The sequence below is a fragment of the Carex rostrata genome, chromosome 28, assembly GCF_964058835.1.
Source record: "Carex rostrata chromosome 28, lpCarRost1.2, whole genome shotgun sequence".
NCBI classification, from domain to species: Eukaryota; Viridiplantae; Streptophyta; class Magnoliopsida; order Poales; family Cyperaceae; genus Carex; species Carex rostrata.
This window is the reverse complement of record NC_135945.1, coordinates 2,057,080-2,078,676: the sequence shown is the minus strand read 5'-3', so window position 1 is coordinate 2,078,676 and position 21,597 is coordinate 2,057,080. Positions and strand designations below refer to the sequence as shown.

The following is a 21,597-nucleotide window of genomic DNA, read 5'->3' as shown; positions in this document are numbered from 1 at the left end:
TTTTTTAAATATCATTGCAATTTAATATCTGATATTCTCCACAAGCGAGACAGGTCATTAAACGATTTAGAGGAGATGATATGTAAAGAAACAAATTTGAAAAATATATAATTAAATGATTCAAATAAGAATTTTCTCTACATATATATTTTTTATTAAAATTACTTTAACAATAAAAATTTCTCTACACGAAAGTTCTTGATTCTTCATTTTCTCTTAAGAGTAGAAAAATTTATTGCTTTTGTTAGCATAAGATCTAATATTCATCTATTCACAAAAATACAATAATCCTAAATAAAATACGGAAATATATGATTGTTTTTATTTTCACTGTCGAAACTATAGAAGAAGAGGAGAAATGAAGGAATCAAATCCTCTATCCACCGATAGGCAGATGCATAGAATTTTTCTGCCATCTATGAAAACTAACCAATCCTGGTCTGTCACGTTCTAGACCTCTCAATAATGGTTTTCACAATAATTAAATATTTGATCCGTCATTAATATATCTATGCATAGAAGAATTGACTCATGTGGTCAACAAAAATAGAACACAAAAATACAGTTTGTCTTTATGAAATCTCTATTCTTATATTATGATACCACAAGTAAAATAAATTTATAATAAATTATCACAAGATATTTTTTTTATGAAAAAAGTAAGTTATATAGAAGTGAGTTCTAATACAATAAATTTTATGTGCAATTTGATTTATAAATTTTCAAATATAAATGTAAAAGTAAACTTTGAACATTTTATAGCACAAAAAATTTGCCAGAGAATTTTGAATTTTAAAAATTATTATTAAATAATATAGGAAAATAGATTGAGTACATTATATTTTCAATGGTCTAGAAGGCTCTGAGTTAGTGGTTTGAGTTAAAACTTTTGAACCAAGTTAGCAGTTTAGCTTTAAACTTTGAAGCCGAATTAGTGGTTTGGACTTAAACTTTGGACCCAAACTACTAACTCAATTCGAAAATTTAAATCTGAGTTACCCACTCAACGCCTTCTAAGCCATAAAAAAATTAACGTACTAAATATATATTCTTATATTATTTAATAATAATTTCTAAAAATAAAAAATTCTCTATAATAAACGACATTTTGTAGCAAATTTTATTTTTTGTTTATATTTGAAAATTTATATCCTAAATTGCACATTTTAAATTTGTTATATATTGAAACTCTCCTCTAGATAACTTCATATAAAGAATAACTTGTGATATTCTTATTATTAATTTTTTTTATATTTATTTATGTTCATTATAATGATTATTCTCTAGATAACTTGTAGTATTATTAATTATCTCATAAAATGCATTGGATTGTATTTTTCTATCTTTGTTCATTATGTGAGTTAATTTTTCGGTATTTAAAATACTTTCTATATAACTTAGTCTACACATTAATGACAATTGATTATTGTAAAAACTTCATTGAGAGTTAACCAAATGTCGCATGTGCAGATTATTAGTTTTTATAGATGGCAGGGACATGCAACAGAGGAAATAGAGAAGAAATCAGGAAATAATTTTATTCCAAGAATAGAAAATATTGTAAGGAGAAATAAGGAAACTAATTGCTAAGGATTTATTTAGTTTTAATGTGATAAATCATGTAGCAATCTGTGTGCCGAGCATGTTTTTAACTATATTTAAATTTCTACACATAAAATATATGTATTTAATCAAAAGAAGACTGATTATGTGATTGGAGGATTGATATTCAATTCGAAAATTCATCTTCCAATCTCAACCGTTAGCAGATCAGAACAACTACATGCATAATATAAGAATGGAGATAAACTAAATAATACACAATTTCAATGAAACTTTATTTTCGTTTTTATTTTATTTCAATGATAAAATATGAGTATATGCCTTCTACAAGGGAGAAAATCATCCACTTATAATAGAAATGGACCCTGATAACAATCCCCGCAGGTCTATCCCCGCACAAACTGTCAAAAATATCATGGGGGGGACTGCCCAGTCATTAATGCTCCGCAAAAACTGTTAGTATTTAACTTGAAGCATCAAAGTATTTATCTTGAATTCGCAAAGTATTAATCCCTATGCAATGATCTCTATTTAGGAAAGAATAAATCAACCCATGAGTTGTCCCCGCACAAAATTTTCTTTTTTTTTGAATCGTCCCCGCACAACTGGGGACCATTAAATAAGCAATCCCCTCATAAATACTTGCCATTTATCCCCGCACAAATTTTCCTTTTTTTCTGGATTGTCCCCGCAAAACTGGGGACCATTAAATAAACAATCCCCTCACCCAATGATAAATACTTCTCAGACATAAGGATAAATACTTTATGATACATTGATAAATACTATATGTTACATGGATAAATACTTATCAGACATAATTGCAACTTTTAGTACAATATCAATGATAAATACTTCTCAGACATAAGGATAAATACTTTATGATATATGGATAAATACTATATGTTACATGAATAAATACTTCTCAGACATAATTGCAACTTACAGTAAAACATCTGTGACAATGATAAATATTTCCCATATATAATCGTAAATACTTGTCAGAACAACGATAAATATTTTTTTGAACTTTGTTCTTGAACTTGTCAATAAGTAATGTTTAATCAAATCAAAGTATTATCATGTCAGGGACAATGATAAATACTTCTCAGATATAAGGATAAATACTTGTCAGAACAATGATAAATACTTCCTTGAATATCAATAAACAGATTAATATTTATTAGCGGGAATTGTTATTAAAGGATAGTATAATTAATGCGTGGATTGTTATTAGATGACAGTATAATTAATGTCGGGATTGTTAATTAATGCGGGGATTGTTATTAAAGTGCAGTAATTAATGCGTGGATAAATGGAAATTCTTAGAGAAATTAGAGCGGGGATAAAAGGTAATTAAGGGAGTTAATTTGGAGAGAGAGAGTGCGGGGTTAAATGGGGGGACAGGGTTGAGGGGATTGTTATAATTATTCAATAGAAATTATGACAGCTAGGACATATACCCTTTGCCGCTGATCTACCTTCTTTATTATATTGTACATATCTTCTTCTATATTTGAATTAATACAAAAGGAAATATAATAAAAGACAAATCTTCCTCCAACTAGCATAAAAGATAAGTCGTATCAACACTCCCTCTCAATTGATGTGTAGATATCCATTATACTGAACTTATTAAGAGACTAATAAAATGTTGCACTTGAAATGCCCTTTGTTAGAATATCAACCAATTGATGACTTGTCCTTACAAATGGTAGATAAATGACATGTTCCTTTAGATTTTGTCTTATGAAATGTCTGCTGATTTCTACGTACTTTGTGGCATCATTTTGTACCGGATTATGAGATATAGTAATTGATTCCTTGTTATCACAAAAGAGCTTTATTTCTTCTTTCGGGTCAAATCCGAGTTCACTCAGTATTCTCTTCAATCATATTATGACATCCATACACTCTTTCTCTTTTTATCCAATAATTTCTATAAATAAAAAATTCTCAATCAATTATATGTACAGGTGCATGGTCTCCATCATTACGAAAGACATCTTTCTAAATATAGTCTGGGGCCTGGGCCATGTGTATGAGACTTTGTTACGTCATCAGATTGCACGTACAGTCAACTTTATTTTCTTGCTGTCATGTGATATTTACGATTGTGTCACGTGGCGATGTCATGCGGTGAGAAAAGTCATTTCAAAATTAAAAAAGTTAATGAATGACATTTTGGTGCATGCACTGCTACATAAAACACAACTATACACAATCTAAAAAACTAATGATACACTCTTAATAATTATTTATGAGAAATAAACTAAATAATACACAATTTCAATGAAACTTTCTTTTAGTTTTTTATTTTTTTATTTCAATGATAAAATATGAGTACATGGGGCCCAGTACATGCCTTCTACAAAAGAGAACATCCTCCTCTTATAACAGAGATTATGAGAGCTAGGGCATATACCCTTTGCCGCTGATGTATCTTCTTTATTGTATTGTACATATCTTCTTCTATATTTGAATTAATACAAAAGGAAATATAATCAAAGACAAATCTCCCTCCAACTAGCATAAAAGATAAGTCATATCAACACTTCCTCTCAAGTTGGTGCATAGATATCCGTCATACGGAACTTATTAAGAGACTCATGAAATGTTGCACTTGAAATGCCCTTTCTTAGAATATTAACCAATTGATCACATGTCCTTACAAAAGGTAGATAAGTGACATGTTCCTCTAGATTTTGTCATATGAAATGTCTGCTGGCTTCTATGTGCTTTGTGAGATCATTTTGCACAGGATTCTAAGATATGGCAATTGATGTCTTGTTATCACAAAAGAGCTTGATTCCTTCTTTCAGGTCAAATCCGAGTTCACTCAGTATCCTCTTCAACCATATTAGCTCTTGTAACCCTTTAACCATTCCAATGAAGTCAACTTCAGCACTAGAAAGAGCCACCACTTTTTGCTTCTTACTTTTTCATGTCACTAGGTTTCCGCCACCAAAGGTAAAATAACTAGAAGTAAATTTTTGATCGGTAATGTCTCCTGCCCAATCTAAATTTGTGTACCCTTCCACTCTCAAATGCCCATTTTTCTTAAAAAATATTCCATTACCAGGAATACCTTTCAGGTATATGAGAATTCAAAACACAGCTTCCATATGCTGCTCACTTGCAGCATGTATGAACTAACTCACTACACTTACCGCATATGCAATGTCTACCCTGGTTTGAGATAAATAAATAAGTTTGTCTACCAACCATTGGTATCTTTCTTTATTAGCTGGTACATGACTTGGAAATTCTTCTAACTTCAGATTTTGTACAACCGGAGTATCTACTGGTTTGTAATCAAGCATTAATGTCTTAGTTAACAAATCTAACAAATACTTACCGTTATGACCTTAGATGCTCCAACTATTGTTTGGATCTTACCGTTATGACCTTTGCTAACCACTCATAGCGGTTGAATTCAAAAAATTAATTCAAATTTCAGCTTAGATGCTCCAACTATTGTAACGGTTATCCATCGTTGTAACATTGAGGGTCGTATAAATATAATGTTTGATTGTTTCTCTTCCATCAATTCTACCTGCCACATATTTCAGAAAGACATTTTTCTGCTAGATCTACAATCCTTCATTGTTGCTTGTGCTTCAAACTTCAATATACTTTCAACAACCTCAAATACACTTCACCAAAATTAATCTAGATTCAGATTAGTGTGATTCTTGATATTCTTTGACCGTTTGAATATTATAGCCTTTAGTACTCGCTTGATACGCCATTTGAATTCTCGAAGGATTATAAGAGCTCACCGGTTTGACTTTGTAACCTTTCCCATTGGCTAATAGAAAGACGCACCAACAATAGTGGTTGCGACGCCCCGGAGACTCCATTAACACCTCTTGTGTCAGTGTCACTTCTCTAGCTCATGTATTTATTTTATTTGCTATTGAGTTTTACATAACTTGAACAATCGAACAAAAGGGTTTTAAAAATTTAAAAGGCCCCATATTCATCCTCCTATGGTGCCGTTAGGGGCATCATATAGAACAAACCGTGTATAATATACACAGTCAACACAGATCCTAAAAAGTAAAAAACTGTGTATTACTTATAAAGGCTTTTACATGGTAGCTACATAGGAACGGAAAAGCAAAAACTGTAACATGACTTGTGCATAGTTTTTTTTTTTAAATCAGGTACATTTTTTACAATTTTTTACAAATAAAGGTGACTTCCGAACATGGTTCAAAACTTCCAAACCGTTTGTGAATGATGGAGTTTTTTTTGTGCGAGTGCCTCCTCCTATTACACACTCTTTATTCTGAATATTTTCACATCCTTATATGATATGCGGTGTATGCATGGTTAACGTTTTTGTTGTAGTGATGGTCTCTGTCATTATCAAATCTATTGTTCCAAATAGAGTATGATCTAGGTAGACCATGTGTAGGAGAGTTGTTTGGCAATCAGACTCTTATCTCTATAAAATGGAAGAGGAGTGTAGCACTCTGAAATTAATACATACACAGCCACAAGCCCACAAGTGTCTCCTATAATTTATTACAGCTCCTTGCATAAATGGCTCTATGCTTTGCACTTCCATATTTTATGCCGGTTCACCAGACACAAATGAGTGTAGCTTCATGTCGGTTCCGTATTTATGCAAATTTACAGTCTTCAGGGTTTGAGCGACGGTCGGCACACTATCAACTGACCATATGGAATGATAACTTCATACAGTCATTAAATAGTGGAGACGAACATGTAAGCAAATTAACAGATCAGTGAGAAACCGTTCATTAGTGTATCTAACTCCTTAAGATCAATATATACACACACACAATATGCAAAATCATTAATTATCAGCTAAATAAATGTGTTAATTAACGGATAAAACTTACAAATTACTCCATTAATCTAGCGTAGCAGTATCACTGATTTTGCAAGGAATCACAAGTCGAAGCCGGAAGCCTTGCGTTTTCCACGACCTAAGACCTTCACCTTAATAGAGTGTTTTTCTCTCTTTCTTGACAGTCTCTAATTTTGGATTTATTATCAGATTAGAGTCAGAGAGAAAATGATATGCATTGTTTATATAAAACCCGATGCACCTTTTCTTAATGGGTTGGCACATATTCATAACGAGTCAGGTTTTTAGTTTCCCATAATGGGCGTACCCTTTATTAAATCCAACATCTCCCACTCGCACAAAATGGGATAACCGCTATAAACTAAGAGAACGTAATCTCTAATCTCTGTTAAAATTCATACAAGGAAATAGGCCGTGATCAGCATATCTTAAGTAGAGTAAATATCCAACTGTTAGGTATCTATAACAACATCTAAGTAGAGTAAATATGCAGTACCCCAGATCATCAAGTTACATTTTTAAGTATCACAGGATCTCTTTTATTTATTGATATAACCATACTTATATATTCACAATTATGTTACATAAACATAATTGGTGCACCAGTGAATATAACTTAATGTAACACTCAAATGATCTTTTCTTTTATCTATAATCTCTTCATTCCAAATCAATTGTTATTCAAATATGTTTCATTAGATCGTATCATTCATGATCATTGGCAACATTCCAAAATAACTAATTGAAAAGAAACTTCAAGTATTTAGTAAAAAATCGAAGAGTACTATGAGATCCTTTTGATCTCGCAGATCTCACACAACAAAGAAGAAGAGATCATATCTTCTGTTACCCTGTTGGTCAATTGCACATATGGTATGAAACATATGTTACGGTATTATTCTCCATTTCTTATGGAGCGTATGTCTAATTTAAAATCCAATACCGTACAAGTGATAGTTCAGATATACATAATATCTAACTTGAGTCCACAACTCTACTTATCATATAAATTCAATAACAGGACTCCCACTTGGCATAAGACAGTTAAGGTGAATAGTGGGTATTTCACCTTCGGTCATAATAATATATTCATATGACCTCATCTTGATTCTTTATCAAGGAGATGTATATTTTAAGCACTTGCTCTCACATTTTGTATCATGTCTAGCTTAAAATCAATCTTATTTCTATGTCCTACCAAGACATAGAAGCGATTGCCTGTGTAAGAAGGCCAATCAACTGTCTGACATACCTTTCATTTTATATCTCATGTGTTATGCTAAATATAATGATATTAAATAATTTGTAACAATTATAACATAAATGTATAAGTAAATAGCATTCATTGCATTTATCCCACAAATACAAATATACATAATATATACTGTTCAATCAAAATATATATATAACTACAATCTACGTAACCCTAGAGATTTCACATGGCCAATAAACACATCTCTAGGTATTGCCTTTGTAAAATGATCTACCACCATTTTGTGTGTAGATATGTATTGCATGCAAACTTGTTTTCTCGCCACCATGTCTCTAACGAAGTTATACTTAGTATCAATGTGTTTGGTCTTTGAGTGATACTTGGGATCTTTTGTATAAGCGATTGCTGCTTGGCTATCGCTGTATACCAACACTGAGTTAGTTTCATTCTCACTGAAATCCAAGTGATTCAAAATTCTTTTAAGCCAAACTGCTTCTTGTACTGCTGCTGAAAATGCTACAAATTCAGCTTCCATTGTGGATAAGGATATGCAACTTTGTTTCTTACTACTCCAAGAGATAGCTCCATTACTAAGTAAGAAAACATAGCCTGAGGTAGATTTTCTTTCATCTAAATCTCCTCCCCAATCAGCATCTGCGTAACCCATGAGTTGCAGATTTTCTCCTTGAAAACACAATGAATAATCTGCAGTACCTTTTAGATATCTAAGTATTCTTTTTACTGCTTTCCAATGGGACTGTCCTGGATTGGCTTGATATCTACTCACCATCCCAACGGCGAAACTGATATCTGGCCTAGTACACATTATAGCATATATAAGGCTGCCAACAGCACTTGAGTAAGAAACTTTTTCCATTTGTGCTTTTTCATCTGAAGTCTTTGGACACATTCTTAAACTAAGACCTTCGCCTTTTGCTATAGGAGTATCAATGGGTTTACAGTCTTGCATATAAAATTTTTCAAGTACTTTCTTGATGTAATGCTCTTGTGATAGAGTTAACATCTTCTTGGAACGATCTCTTTCAATCTTCACTCCAAGAATATATGCTGCTTCACCCATATCCTTCATATCAAAATTGGAGGATAACCATTCCTTAATGATTTGTACATACTCTTTATTATTACTAGTCAACAGTATGTCATCCACATAAAGCGATATAATCACAAATTTGTCTTTGGATCTTTTGACATACACACAATGGTCTTCATCAATCATTTCAAAATCAAATGATATGATTGCTTGATGAAACCGAATGTACCATTGTCTGGAAGATTGCTTGAGACCATAAATGGATCTCAACAATTTGCACACTTTGTGCTCTTGTCCTTCGGCAACAAAACCGACAGGTTGTTCCATATATATCTCTTCTTCTAGATTGCCATTTAGAAATGCAGTTTTAACATCCATCTGATGCAATTCCAAATCTAAATTGGCAACGATAGCTAGTATCAACCGTATGGAAGTAAATCCTACAACAGGAGAGAAAGTCTCTTCGTAGTCTATCCCTTCTTGTTGTGTATACCCCTTAGCAACAAGACGTGCCTTATACCTCTCAATTGAGCCGTCAGCTAGACGTTTAATCTTGAGAACCCATTTGTTCCCAATTGCCTTGCGTCCTTCAGGGAGATCAACTAATTCCGAAACATTATTTGATCTCATTGACTCCATTTCTTCTTCCATTGCTTTCATCCATTTCTCTTTAGCAGGACAAGTGAGAGCCTCTCGAATATTTCTTGGTTGTTCTTCATCTTGCATGACAATCATGTAAGATTCATTTTCGATTGGAAAATAACGTTTAGGAACTCTAGCACTATTGCAATGCCTAATTTGTGATTGTGCTGAACTTGGCTCAGCATCATCTACTGACTTGCTCCCACTTGGATGAGATACTGTTGGAGGTTCAGGAATATGCACCAAACGATTTGCAACAATCAAATCATCCTGCTCCTCTACTTCATATAGAGAAAATTCCTGACCTATCTCACCCTTTCTTGGAAATTCATTTTCTAAGAAAATGATATCTCGGGACTCAAATTCTGTTACACTCCCACTCGATTGTTCACCAATTAACACATAATCTTTGGAATGTTCGGAGTATCGTATAAATATACTCTTTTTACCTCGTGGACCCAATTTACCATGTTGATGAGACGAATCATGAACAAAGGCAGCGCATCCCCAAGGTCTCAGATTACTAAGATCTGGTTTTCTATTAGTCCAAAGTTCGTAAGGAGTATATGGCATGGTTAGTTGCCTTAGTATTCTTTTTTCTTCGCACATTTGTTTGAACTCATCAGACAAATATTCGCGACCGCGATCCGTTCTTAAAGCTTTAACCTTTCTGTCTAATTGATTTTCACATAAAGTTATAAATTTCGTGAAAGAAGCAAGAGCTTCAGATTTATGAGATATCAAATAGACGTGACCATATCGCATATAATCGTCAATGAAGGTGATAAAGTATCTACCTCCATGTCGTGCCCTCACATTCATTGGTCCACAAATGTCAGAATGAATTAATTGCAATGGAAATTCAGATCTGGTTCCTGTTCCAAACGGTTTTCTTGCCATTTTTCCTTTTAAACAATTTTCACATGTTGGTAGACTAACCCTTTCAATTTGGCCTAACATGCATTCCTTGGCTAATCTATCCATTCGTTGCTGTCCAATATGGCCTAATCTCATATGCCATACATTCACATCAATATTTTCATCAGTATATGATGTAATTAAAGAAAAATGGATATTAGAAGTCATCATATTAATAACATCCAGAATAATAAAACCATTCGATACATATCCATAACCATAACACGCATCATCCAGATACAACTTAATACTAGTGTCACACATGTTCAAAGTAAATCCAAATCTAAGAAGAACAACTACAGATACAAGATTTCGTCAAATGTCAGGTGCAAAGAGAACATCATGTAAGATTTCGTCGACCATCACGCATATCCAACTTGCATGTGCCTATACCCTTAACTGGTACACGAGAGTTGTTTCCTACATAAAGCCATTTTGAACCTTGCGGAATTCGACGAAAATCCACAAACAAGTCACGGTCTTTGGCTACATGGTCTGTTGCCCCTGAGTCTACAGTCCACAAAGGATGAGAATCAGCAATAAAAACAGAACTTGAAACATATGAAAAATATGAAAGTTTTTCTATAATTTGTACCTTGCGGGGCTCTTTGCATTCACGAGCATAGTGACCCTTCTAGCCACAATTGAAACACTTGATCTTGGCCTTATTATGCTTCTTAAAATTTTGAGAAGCCTTTCCCTTGCCACGATCTTGCCCCTTATGATTTTCTCTTTTTGCCCTGCTGACCATAATTTGACTTACGTTTCTGGCCTTGCCCTTCATGAGAGCTTGAACTAGCCAAATGCACAGCAGATTTAAATCCAACAAAATGACACCCACATTCTGTTGTTTTTGTATTATTTTTTTCTGTACATGAAGGAGAGTAAAAACATGGAAAGAGTAGGCAAGCTCAAGAAAGAGGTGAGTCAAATGATATACAAGGAAGAGTTGCTCAGGGATAAATTAGAGCTTGTTGATACCTTGCAACAGCTCGGAGTTGCATATCATTTCAAGGACGAGATAAACTGCGTGATTACCAACATCCATGAATCAATGGATCATATTTCTCAATCTGCAATACTTGATGGCCTTTATGAAGTATCACTTCTTTTTAGACTGTTGAGGATGCATGGTTTTAGTGTACAGGAAGGTATATTTTTGTAACTTTATATATTCCGAAGATAAGATTTAATTGTCAACTATTGTATATTTCACTTCGACAATTAGTGATTCAACTATAGATGAATTATCAGCTTTGGAAGGCGGAACGCCTTTTCTGTCGAGGTTACATATTATTAATAGCTTCAATAGAGATAATATTGGAAACACATTAATTAATTTATATTAAGTTATTTTCATTATATGAGTTGCTCTTATAGTTGTAAAATATGGAGAACCGGCTTTTGATCTAGTGTCCTATTGGGAGATCGGAGGTTTAAAACCCGGAAGGAAACTCTTTGTGGGTAATTTGTGTCACTAGACTAAATGCCAGCCCGCAATATTTTTTAATTTTTTATTTAATTTAAAAATATGAGGCTGATGTTACAAGTACTCAATAATATTGAGCAGATATATACAATATTTACTTGGACGAGAAAGGAAACTGCAAAGCAAAGCTAAATTCAGACATTAAAGAGATGATCAGCTTGTACCAGGCTTCTTTTCTAGCAAAAGAAGGAGAAGACGCATTGGAGAAGGCCAGACACTTCACAACCAAACACCTGACAAATTTTTTGGAGAACTCCAAGTATGATAATTCAAGCTAAAAGAACAAGTTGCCCATGCACTGGAGCTTCCACTAAATTGGAGTATGCAAAGACTGCACAATCGCTGGTTTATCAAGCAATACAAGATAGAAGAACAGATGAGACCTGCACTGTGGGAACTGGCTGTTTTGGATTTTAATTTAGTTCAAAACTTGTACAAGAAAGAACTTAAGCAGGTGTCAAGGTAAATATGAAGTATAAATACATTAACTCAATTAAAAAGGAAACGAAATTTCTATGATTCAAATTAATCACTGTTTTATTCTATGGCTCTTTAAAAAATGATGATGTATTAACGTATTTCACTTTGAGAAAGTTTTATTTGTACGTATCTTTTTAAATTTCTTTTTACTTATCATTTGTGCAGATGGTGGACTGACTTGGGGCTTTATGAAAAACTACCATTTATTCGTGACAGGCTCGTTGAGAACTACCTCTGGAGTTTAGGTTTGGCTTCTGAGCCAGAGCATTCAAGTTATAGAATAGCAAATACACAGGCAAACTGCCTGATTACAACCATGGATGATATCTATGATGTTTATGGGTCATTGGATGAACTTGAGGTCTTTACTAACGCCATCCAACAGTAAATGCTTTATGGGTTTAACTTGTATTTTGATTCATTCTGAATAATATATAGGCTATTTCAATTATTATATAATCATCTTTTTCTTTTGAAGATGGGATGTCACTGCTACAGAAGGGCTTCCTGAAAACTTTTGTATGTGCATTTTAGCTCTCTTTAATACTGTCGAAGATCAGGGTAATGAAGTCTTAAAAGAAAAAGGACTTAATGTTATTCCGTATCTCAGACGAGCGGTAATTAATTAATCCATTTACAGTTTTTCTATTCTGCATAATTTGGTTACCATCTAATCATTAGAACAATATAATGAAATTGAAGGCTGACTGAGACATAAACTTGCATTAATCATGGCTTCAGCCTTCAGTGGAGAAAATCACTTTCTTTTGTTGTACATTAATTGTTTTAAACAATTTGGCAGTGGAAAGATCTATGCAAAGCATACATAGTGGAAGCAAGGTGGTATCACAGTGGATTTGCACCAACAATAGAGGAATACCTTGAGAACGCATGGGTCTCAATTTCAGCCCACATAGCTCTCTCCTATGCCTACTGTATAAACGATTATGTTACTGCTAAAGATCTAGAGCAGTTCTCATCTGGTAATCCTGACTTTTTGTCGATATTCATCCATGAACATACGACTTTATAACGACTTAGCAACATCCACTGTAAGTCCATTAAAATAATATGGATACAACAAGATAATAATAAATAATTTTACGTTGTTGACCAAATAAATTTGGGGGCACATAACCAACCAAATGATTAGTTCCTATTCTTTTGAATTATACTCAGACGACCTGAAAAGATTTTCAAAAATGGGGTTGTTATCAATATTATGATCCCGAACCATCTGAAAAAGAAGAACTAAAGAAATCAATTTCTTGTATTTTACACCGAATTCAAACAAATTTCATGCATTACTCATCACAATTCTACTTATAGGACGAGATAGAGCGGGGGGATATCGACAAAGCCATTCAATTTTATATGCGTGAAAAAAAAGTTACAGAATCTGTTGCTCGCCAAAAAATAAAGGAGCTGATTTGGAAATACTGGAAATCAGTCAACGGTGAAGTTGTAGGCAATTCTACTTTTGAGAAGTTCATTACTAATGTTGCTTTCAGTATCTGTCGCATGTCACAACGTATTTACCAACATGGTGATGGATATGGAAAGCCCAACAGTGATACCAAGGATCTGGTAACCTTAATATTGCTTGAACCAGTTAATTAAAAGGATGTTTTCTTTTATTTTCTACTTTCTTAATTTGTTTCTTCTTTCTTTCATTCCTATAATTTACATTCTGCTTGTACTCTCGTTTTGGGATGATGTTGATTTTTCTTTCTGAATGTAATGATGTTAAGTTTTTGTAAAAATAATATGATGTTTTTGGTAGTGTTCACTTTCTTATTTGGAAATATGTCAAACGTTTTTGCAAACTAGTACTTCACTATGCCTATTCTCAACTTCTTAAAAATTATCTGTAACATTAACTATTACATTGGACTACTAGGCAAATTAAGTTTACTCTTTCCAATATTCATCCTTAAATTTAATTATTTTCTTGAAATAAAAAACTTGTATCATGTGGATCTTCTTGAATTTGTGGAAGAGTTCAACCGGTAATGGTTTGTTGAAAATATCTGTCACTTGCTTATGACTCGCCACATGAGTCATTTTTACGTCACTATTCTTAGCGTGCTCTCTTTTGACAAAAAAAAAATCACACACACACCAATTTACGTAGACAAAAAAAAAATTAGTGGCATATGCATGAAGATGCATCAACATATATAGATCTTCACATGTTGACAAAGTAAAAATATATTGTTTCTTCGAAAGCCATGCAAATCATGTGCTTTCCATGAAAAATACAAAACTCGAAGTGCTCCTTTTATCATCCATTACGCTACTCCAATCACTACTCACTAGTGAAAAATATACAACAAGATCAAACTCATTATTATAATAATAAAATAAATCTTGAGATAATGTACCTCTAATGTAATGAAGAATTTGTTTTTTTTTACTTTCCAATACATCCGTGAAATTTTAAGCGGGAACGTACAAGTGGCAACTTCAATATTTCCCCAACGGAATCGACGAGGGCAGCGAGGGCCATGCATTGGTTTTTCTTAAGCTGGCAAATGTTGTGCATTGGACAGTAATTTCAGAATCCCCTCCTTCGGTGGTTAAAATAAGGTTTCATGTCATAATGTATGATTACCATGCTAACTGCTATTCCTAGGTGAGCCATCTGGATTCCTCGGTTCGCATATTCAGTGCCAGGAATATTGTCAGGAGGCATGGACACTACAAAAGCTAGAGTGATGTGGAGGATAGATACATCATGGCAAAGGGAAAGACTGTATTAAGCTCAGGTGTGACATTAATTTGGGTCACCGGAGAGTATTCCTATGGGGCACCGCGCCGAATAAGTTGGTGATAGAGTTCAGAGGATTCACAGATAACATTTGGTGCATAGAAATGTTTCTGATTTTGCTTGTCCGTTTCCAAAGAGAATATAAATTGCTTGCTTCCGAAATATATGAAAGTTGAGTGGGCATACCTGGTTTTTAATCTAACTGCTAAACATGAAGCTCTGTAATCTGTACCAGAATGTGTCACTCTATCACACAACTCACTAAATTTAGTTGAAATTCGCCTCTATATTTCCCACAATTAAACTTATGCATATTTTAGTTTATATTTCCAGTTGTGAAGAAAAGTGTGATCGTTTAAGCTATTTCGGATTATCTGTTTATCTCTTCATGATTTTTATGATGAAATGTATCAGATGCACTCTTACCATGATTTTCGTTTTTTTAACACTTGACTTTGCACTAAATTACTTCTAAAATTTATAAATTTTTTACGTAAATACATCGATCACTGATAAAATGGATCAGGTTGAACGGTTTGAGTTCGTTGTTTGAAGTCATTCGGATAAGTCTTTGAGTTCGTTGTTTGAAGTCATTCGGATAAGTCTTGGAGCTAATTAACTCGTCAAGAAGTTTGATAACCTGAAGAACACCCTAATATACATGCCTAGGTAATACTTCAATTTCATTGCTTTTGTACATGTAGCTCTATGCCACAATGCCTCTTTTCATCTCAGTTTCTTAAGAATTCGGAATTTACCACACAATTGCCCAATACAAATAAGATTCTCTAACGCTCTCTGTGTGGGAGGTCGTTGGTTCCACAATCCAAATGAATGATATTTTATGAAAAATTAAATGAAAGTTGATAAACTAGACATCTATCTTTCAAACTGAAAAAAAAATAAAAATACAAATTAGATCCTCTATATTTCATAAGGGACCGATGATATTTTTAATTTCTATTAAACCTCACACACAATTGCAAAATATTGACTTTTCATCCAAGAAGACGTACTTATTCCTACTCAAAGTAACAATTTTTCAGTATATATAATCATATTAATTTATGTATAATATTTATATTCAACATGCACCTCCTCGATCGAATATTTAGCCAAAAAATGAATGTTGCAAGTAATTTATGGTTGTAAAATATAAATCGAAAAATTATCCATGAAATCAAAATGGGCTGATTTAGTAGAATCAATCAATTTTGATCGACAAACAATCGAAAATAAAAGCTTGTTTTTTTGCTAAAAAAAATACATATATATTTTTTATTAAAATTATGTTAAGTTAAAATATTAAACTCAAATAATCGACTTAATTATTAACACAATGCAATTATGCAAGTATAAAAAATAAAAAATCTGGATAGATTATTATGCAAAGTAGAAAGACAATTGAATATCTGCGGTTAACCCTTTCGGGCATTACACTTTGTCCACAGCCCAATTAATTAACTACACACTTTGTCCATAGCCCAAATACTATCTCAAGTTATAAAAGCTTTAGCCCATTATTAGAAGAACTAGGATGCTTTTAAGTTGACAAAGTTTAATAATAAAGTTTACTTCAAAATTTATCGGATTAATTTTAAACTAGAAAATTAAATCATTGAAACCGATATATACTTTACGACATTTGTTTAAATACTAAATTATATTTAATGAAATTAGATAAATATAAAGTCAAGTTATTAAAAAATTAATTCAAAATTTTATAATTTGACATGTAAGTAATTTGATTTCAACGATTTGAATTCGTCATTAGAAATAATTCCGATAGAATTTTGACTTAAAATTCATCCATTCTTTAGGCCCTATTTGCATGCGTTACTTTTTGTATGGGAAGAAAGAAATTCAGTTCAACTGAATAATTTTTTTTCTCACAGGAATAGTAATAAATAGTTCATTTTGACCCTTATTCCAAATCCGTTCCCAATCCCATGTGTCCGCCGAATAGGGCAATAATGAATTCAAAAACACCCTAGTTCTTTATTCAACCGTTTCAATGATTTTGGATACGTGATGTATTTCAGTAGAAAATCTTAAGCCGTGACGTCAGCATATATACATCGTTACAAGTGATGAATTAAATATTTGAGGCCCCTTTTTTTTATATAATTTATTTTGACCAGTCAACTTTGAGGATGCAACGTAAGGGGCAGACATCAGTCAGTGTGATTTCCAATTAAATCCGTTGTGATTACATCATAATTGTTTGCACGTGCAATTTCTTATGTTGTTTATTACAATTGTCAAGTAAATACGATAGAAGAATTGCATATATAGCTGAAGGTAAATACATATGAAACATGCAAGTATACGAATCTTGAAGCAACCCCTAAAATATGTAAACAGATTCAATCAATAGTCAATTATTTTATTTTATATTTCTAAACTATACCATTATGTAACTAAAAAAAAATCAGAAACTGATGATTTCTTCAACTTTTAAAGATTAAATAGTAAGAACTTATTGCAATGCTATTGTTCTGATTTCCAGAGATAGACATGTATATATATAAGACTGCTAACCTTATTATCTCATAATTTGCAAGATGTGGATAAAATTTAAATATGCAAGGACACAGTCAGACTCTAATTAAGCCATAATTTGACGCATATTTCTAGAATTAGATGAATGCATGTTAATTAAATAGGAAGTTTAATGTTTCTACTACTCTTGTAATAGAAATCCTACCATTCTTAATATTAAAGAAAAAAAAAACATTCACTAATTTACAAATTTCAACAATTGAATAACAAAAATAAAAAGGAAAATTAATTTGAGTATTGAACTGTTTAGCGGTGTTCATCTGGTTCGGTTTAATCAGTTTTAATCCGAACCAAAAGAATTCTTATCAAATGGTTCAGTTTTTCCAGTGAAATAGATCGGTTCGGTCCATTTTTTTAAACCTGATTTAATTGTTCAGTTTAGATCGGTTTAATTTTTTCTTAAAACCGATTAGACAGAAATACATAACCGATCGAAATTCTTAAACTTGTCTACCGTCCGTACCAAAAAAAATAAACTACCACATAATGTATATTTTTGGTTCGGTTTGAAACCAGTTAGATGGAAGCAAACTAACTTTTAAATCCATCTTAAATAAAATTAATAAAAATTATAAAAATACATTTATAATTAACTTCTTATTTCGGTTCAATTAAACAAACTGAAATTTAATTCGCTTTTTTTCATTTTGGTTTTAATTTGATTGATCACCTTATTTTGATCAGTTCAGTTATATTCATGGTTCCGAAAATCGGCCGATTCCGAGTTGACTCGGCCGAGTCGACTCGGAATCGGCGGCGTCCGAGCTGAGTTTTACCCGATTCTCGCGCCCGTGCGAGTTTTTCGGCAAAAACTCGGATGAACAGTGCCGGAATCGGCCGATTTTCCGATTTTCCGGCCGAGTTACACCGATTCAAGCCGAGTTGAGCCGATTTGAGCCGATTTCATTTCAAAAAATTCCGATTTCCAACTAACCTGGATTATGCTCTGCCGTAGGAGGAGATGAGTCCCTAGAGGAGAAGGCTGAAGACCGGCTGAGGAGAAGTTTCATGGAGATCGCTGAGGAGATCGCTGAGATCACTGGAGAGAAGTTTCATGGAGTCGCTTCCTGTTTCTTGCGCGAACGGGAGAGAAGGGAAAAAGAGAAGGATAGCGCATGGGGCCAGTATTATTTGAGCTTCGAGATTTGTGCAGAACTTATTTGAACGGTTTTGATTTTTCAACAAGTCACGCAAAATATGACATATCTCAGAGGATGAGAATTCGGTGCCGGATCCGAAATTTTTATTCAAATGGGTTTAAATCCCTTCCTTTCATCAATTCAAAAATCAAAGTGTAGGATGAGTTCAAGATTCGTGTTGGGATTAAATCCAATGGTCCAAGCAATCCAGAACTTAATATGTATTCATTTAATTTATTAAAAATCTGTTTTCGTCCAAATTTCGAATCGAAGATTCGTAACAATTTATAATGTCGTACAGGTATTATTACGTGTTTATAATTTGATTTTTAGATCCAAGTAATTAAATTTAAAGTAGTATATATATATATATATACACATATAATTACCAAATCAATTTATAATTCCTAATTTAATTACTCTTAGTTAGAATTCAATTATTTATTTATTTACATGATTTTATTTATTTCCTTTCTTAGTTTCACGATTGTAACGAATTTTAGATTTACCGAATATTTACACTTTATTTATGGTGCTATATTTTATCTTATGTTTTTAACCTCCAATTTTTAATGTACGAATTTGATTCGTTTACATTTCTAAATTTTAGATTCATTTTATGTTACTCAGATAAATCTAATTGTCCATTAATCTAATAAAAAAATTAATTAGACGAAATAATCAACTTAATAATTAAATAATATTTTAAAATTTTGGAATATAACACTTAATTAACATAGTTTTTTTCAAATTATTTTTATCAATTTTTTCCTATTTTTTGGCTACAAAACAAGGGTTCTGCCAAAAAAACCCGAGTTACCGATCCGATTCTTCCGATTCCGGCCGATTCATCCGATTCTGACTCGGCGGTCAAAAATCCGATTCCGATTCCGATTCCGAGTTTCAGAACCTTGGTTATATTTATGAAAATCAAATAAAATTAAAATTTCTCTATTTATTACGATTTTAACTGAACTGAACCTATACGCACCCGATACGTATTTCGTTGTCGCGTCATAATACAACAAATAAATGGAGATTGTACATATATACAAGACTGACTTGGAAAAGGGACTAGCTAGTCAGTCAAGTGAACCGCGTCTTCTTAATTTAGTGCATGCTCTCCGCGGCCAAACAGTGTAATATAATACAACGATGAGAAATGTGAAATTTATGGTGTACGTAGCTACGGTTCGAAGTCTGATCTCAAAATTACATATCTGACACACTTGGTTATATTTTCTCATACGTACCGGTCATGTTTTGTCAACTGAGCACATGGTTTCTGTGAAAAAACACAAAAGAAAAAAAAAAAGAAATGTAAGTGCACAAAGGAAATTAAAAGAAGTAATATAGTAATATTCTGAATGTTCAGTTATATATAGGTTTTGTATTTAGTACGAGAAGATATTCTCCCACCAAAAATCAGAAAAAATAAAATTCGAGGACTGGTACAGAGGCACCCACATTCTTACATTGCTATGAAAGCCCCAACTTGCTACTTAAATAGCAACTCTTAAATCCCTACAGAGAATCATTTTGTCTAAACTCTAATGTGTTATATGGTATTGTATTAGGTGCAAATAGATCAAACATGATGACAAGTAATTAAAGGGAAAGTAATCTGTACCTTAAAATGCATGAGAAACGATGGATCGTTGCAAAGATTGACATCCCCAATTTATGTTCCTAGCATTAGGGTCTTATGGTGTTTAGAAATGCACGATTTTTTCAAAGCCTTAAGCATCTCCTTCAATTTGCTAGGGTTTGATGTTATGGCGTAGCAATACCAGTGCAGCGGTGCTAGGCTTTCGGAGTAATTTGAGTAAATTTTCAGATAAGAAACGAGGGGAAGAAGAAGTGGAAGGCAGAGGTGTAGACAAGAGAAGGGACGTGTCTTATACTGGTATTGATGACCGTGAAGAAATGAAAAGATTGTGTGCATAAGGTGAGTTTTTGAGGAAGGACTCAATTTAGTTGTCAATTAATTTATCATGAACCACTCTGTTTTTCCAACACCGACGGTTGCACACCTGACCTGTACAATCCTTGTATTATCTCCTCCAGGTTCTTTCAGTCTCCATCGTTTATATTAATATATAGGGCCTGAATATAGTAATTGAACTTACAACTAAAAGAATCTTTGGAGTATTTTAATTTACTTTCAAATATTTACTCATATATACTGAAAATAATTTCCTCATAAAAAATATATCCTGAATATAAATTGCCGGTGAATGACAGAATGAGTCTGTTTCAATGAACAGGGAACCAAAGAAAGATTTTTTTGTATTTATTGATTTTTTTTTCATTTACATAGCTTACAGGTGCTTATAAAGGCTAACTAGCCGTTACCATATCCTAATATACAAATAGACATTTACATTACTAGATACTGCTTGATTACAATCTGAATTGTATCAGCTATAATTTCCTAAGGGTTACTTTTGTAAGGTTGAGAGCTAGTAGGGATCCTAATTAAATTGGGTTTGATATCTTCAATAGAGTCCATCTCTATATGTTTTAAGTGAAGATGGGCTTCACCATATAAGCGTTCCATAACTTCAATGTGAGTTACGTACTGTTGAAAATAAATAGAATAAGTGTTGAAAATAATAAATAGGATTAGATAGGATTAGGGACTCGATTAGCCTCAGTGGACCCTTTTTTAGAGTATAATCATCATAGGCTAAATTAAGGCAATAAAGGGAGCAACTAATTATAAAGTTACTCAACCTTTTTTTCTTTACAAAAAGTTACCGTTACTTTTCTTTCCAACAGCCCTTTTTCACTTTTGACCATATAAATACCCATTGTAACAACTCAGCCAATATTAATAATATACAGAATTTTTCTCTCAATTCTATTATCTCAGAATTACTGAAAAACATCATGGTATCAGAGCAGGATTAAAATCCCGACTCAAG

The 21,597-nt window shown here is 32.9% G+C and overlaps 2 protein-coding genes across 2 annotated transcripts; both read left to right on the top strand.

Annotated features, from left to right (window-relative positions):
* Positions 1 to 6,060: 6,060 nt before the first annotated feature.
* On the top strand, positions 6,061 to 13,898 carry LOC144546010 (monoterpene synthase 8, chloroplastic-like). The gene is made up of 7 exons (XM_078294562.1): positions 6,061 to 6,300; positions 11,111 to 11,381; positions 11,801 to 12,181; positions 12,365 to 12,583; positions 12,678 to 12,816; positions 13,002 to 13,251; positions 13,529 to 13,898. Exons 1-3 carry the CDS (start codon positions 6,115 to 6,117, stop codon positions 11,995 to 11,997), a joined length of 654 nt encoding a protein of 217 aa, XP_078150688.1. The 5' UTR covers positions 6,061 to 6,114; the 3' UTR covers positions 11,998 to 12,181; positions 12,365 to 12,583; positions 12,678 to 12,816; positions 13,002 to 13,251; positions 13,529 to 13,898.
* Positions 12,096 to 20,617, top strand: LOC144545493 (monoterpene synthase 8, chloroplastic-like). The gene is made up of 6 exons (XM_078294061.1): positions 12,096 to 12,181; positions 12,365 to 12,583; positions 12,678 to 12,816; positions 13,002 to 13,182; positions 18,487 to 18,655; positions 20,455 to 20,617. Exons 1-6 carry the CDS (start codon positions 12,096 to 12,098, stop codon positions 20,615 to 20,617), a joined length of 957 nt encoding a protein of 318 aa, XP_078150187.1.
* Positions 20,618 to 21,597: the final 980 nt, after the last annotated feature.

Coding starts and splice junctions, on each gene's coding strand:
- LOC144546010 (XM_078294562.1), top strand. CDS start 6,115: ATGGCTCTATGCTTTGCACTTCCATATTTTATGCCGGTTCACCAGACA. Junction 6,301..11,110: donor TAAATAGTGGAGACGAACAT/GTAAGCAAATTA, acceptor CTGTACATGAAG/GAGAGTAAAAACATGGAAAG. Junction 11,382..11,800: donor TGGTTTTAGTGTACAGGAAG/GTATATTTTTGT, acceptor AATATTGAGCAG/ATATATACAATATTTACTTG.
- LOC144545493 (XM_078294061.1), top strand. CDS start 12,096: ATGAGACCTGCACTGTGGGAACTGGCTGTTTTGGATTTTAATTTAGTT. Junction 13,183..18,486: donor TCTAGAGCAGTTCTCATCTG/GTAATCCTGACT, acceptor GCTCTGCCGTAG/GAGGAGATGAGTCCCTAGAG. Junction 18,656..20,454: donor AAGGATAGCGCATGGGGCCA/GTATTATTTGAG, acceptor GTTATGGCGTAG/CAATACCAGTGCAGCGGTGC.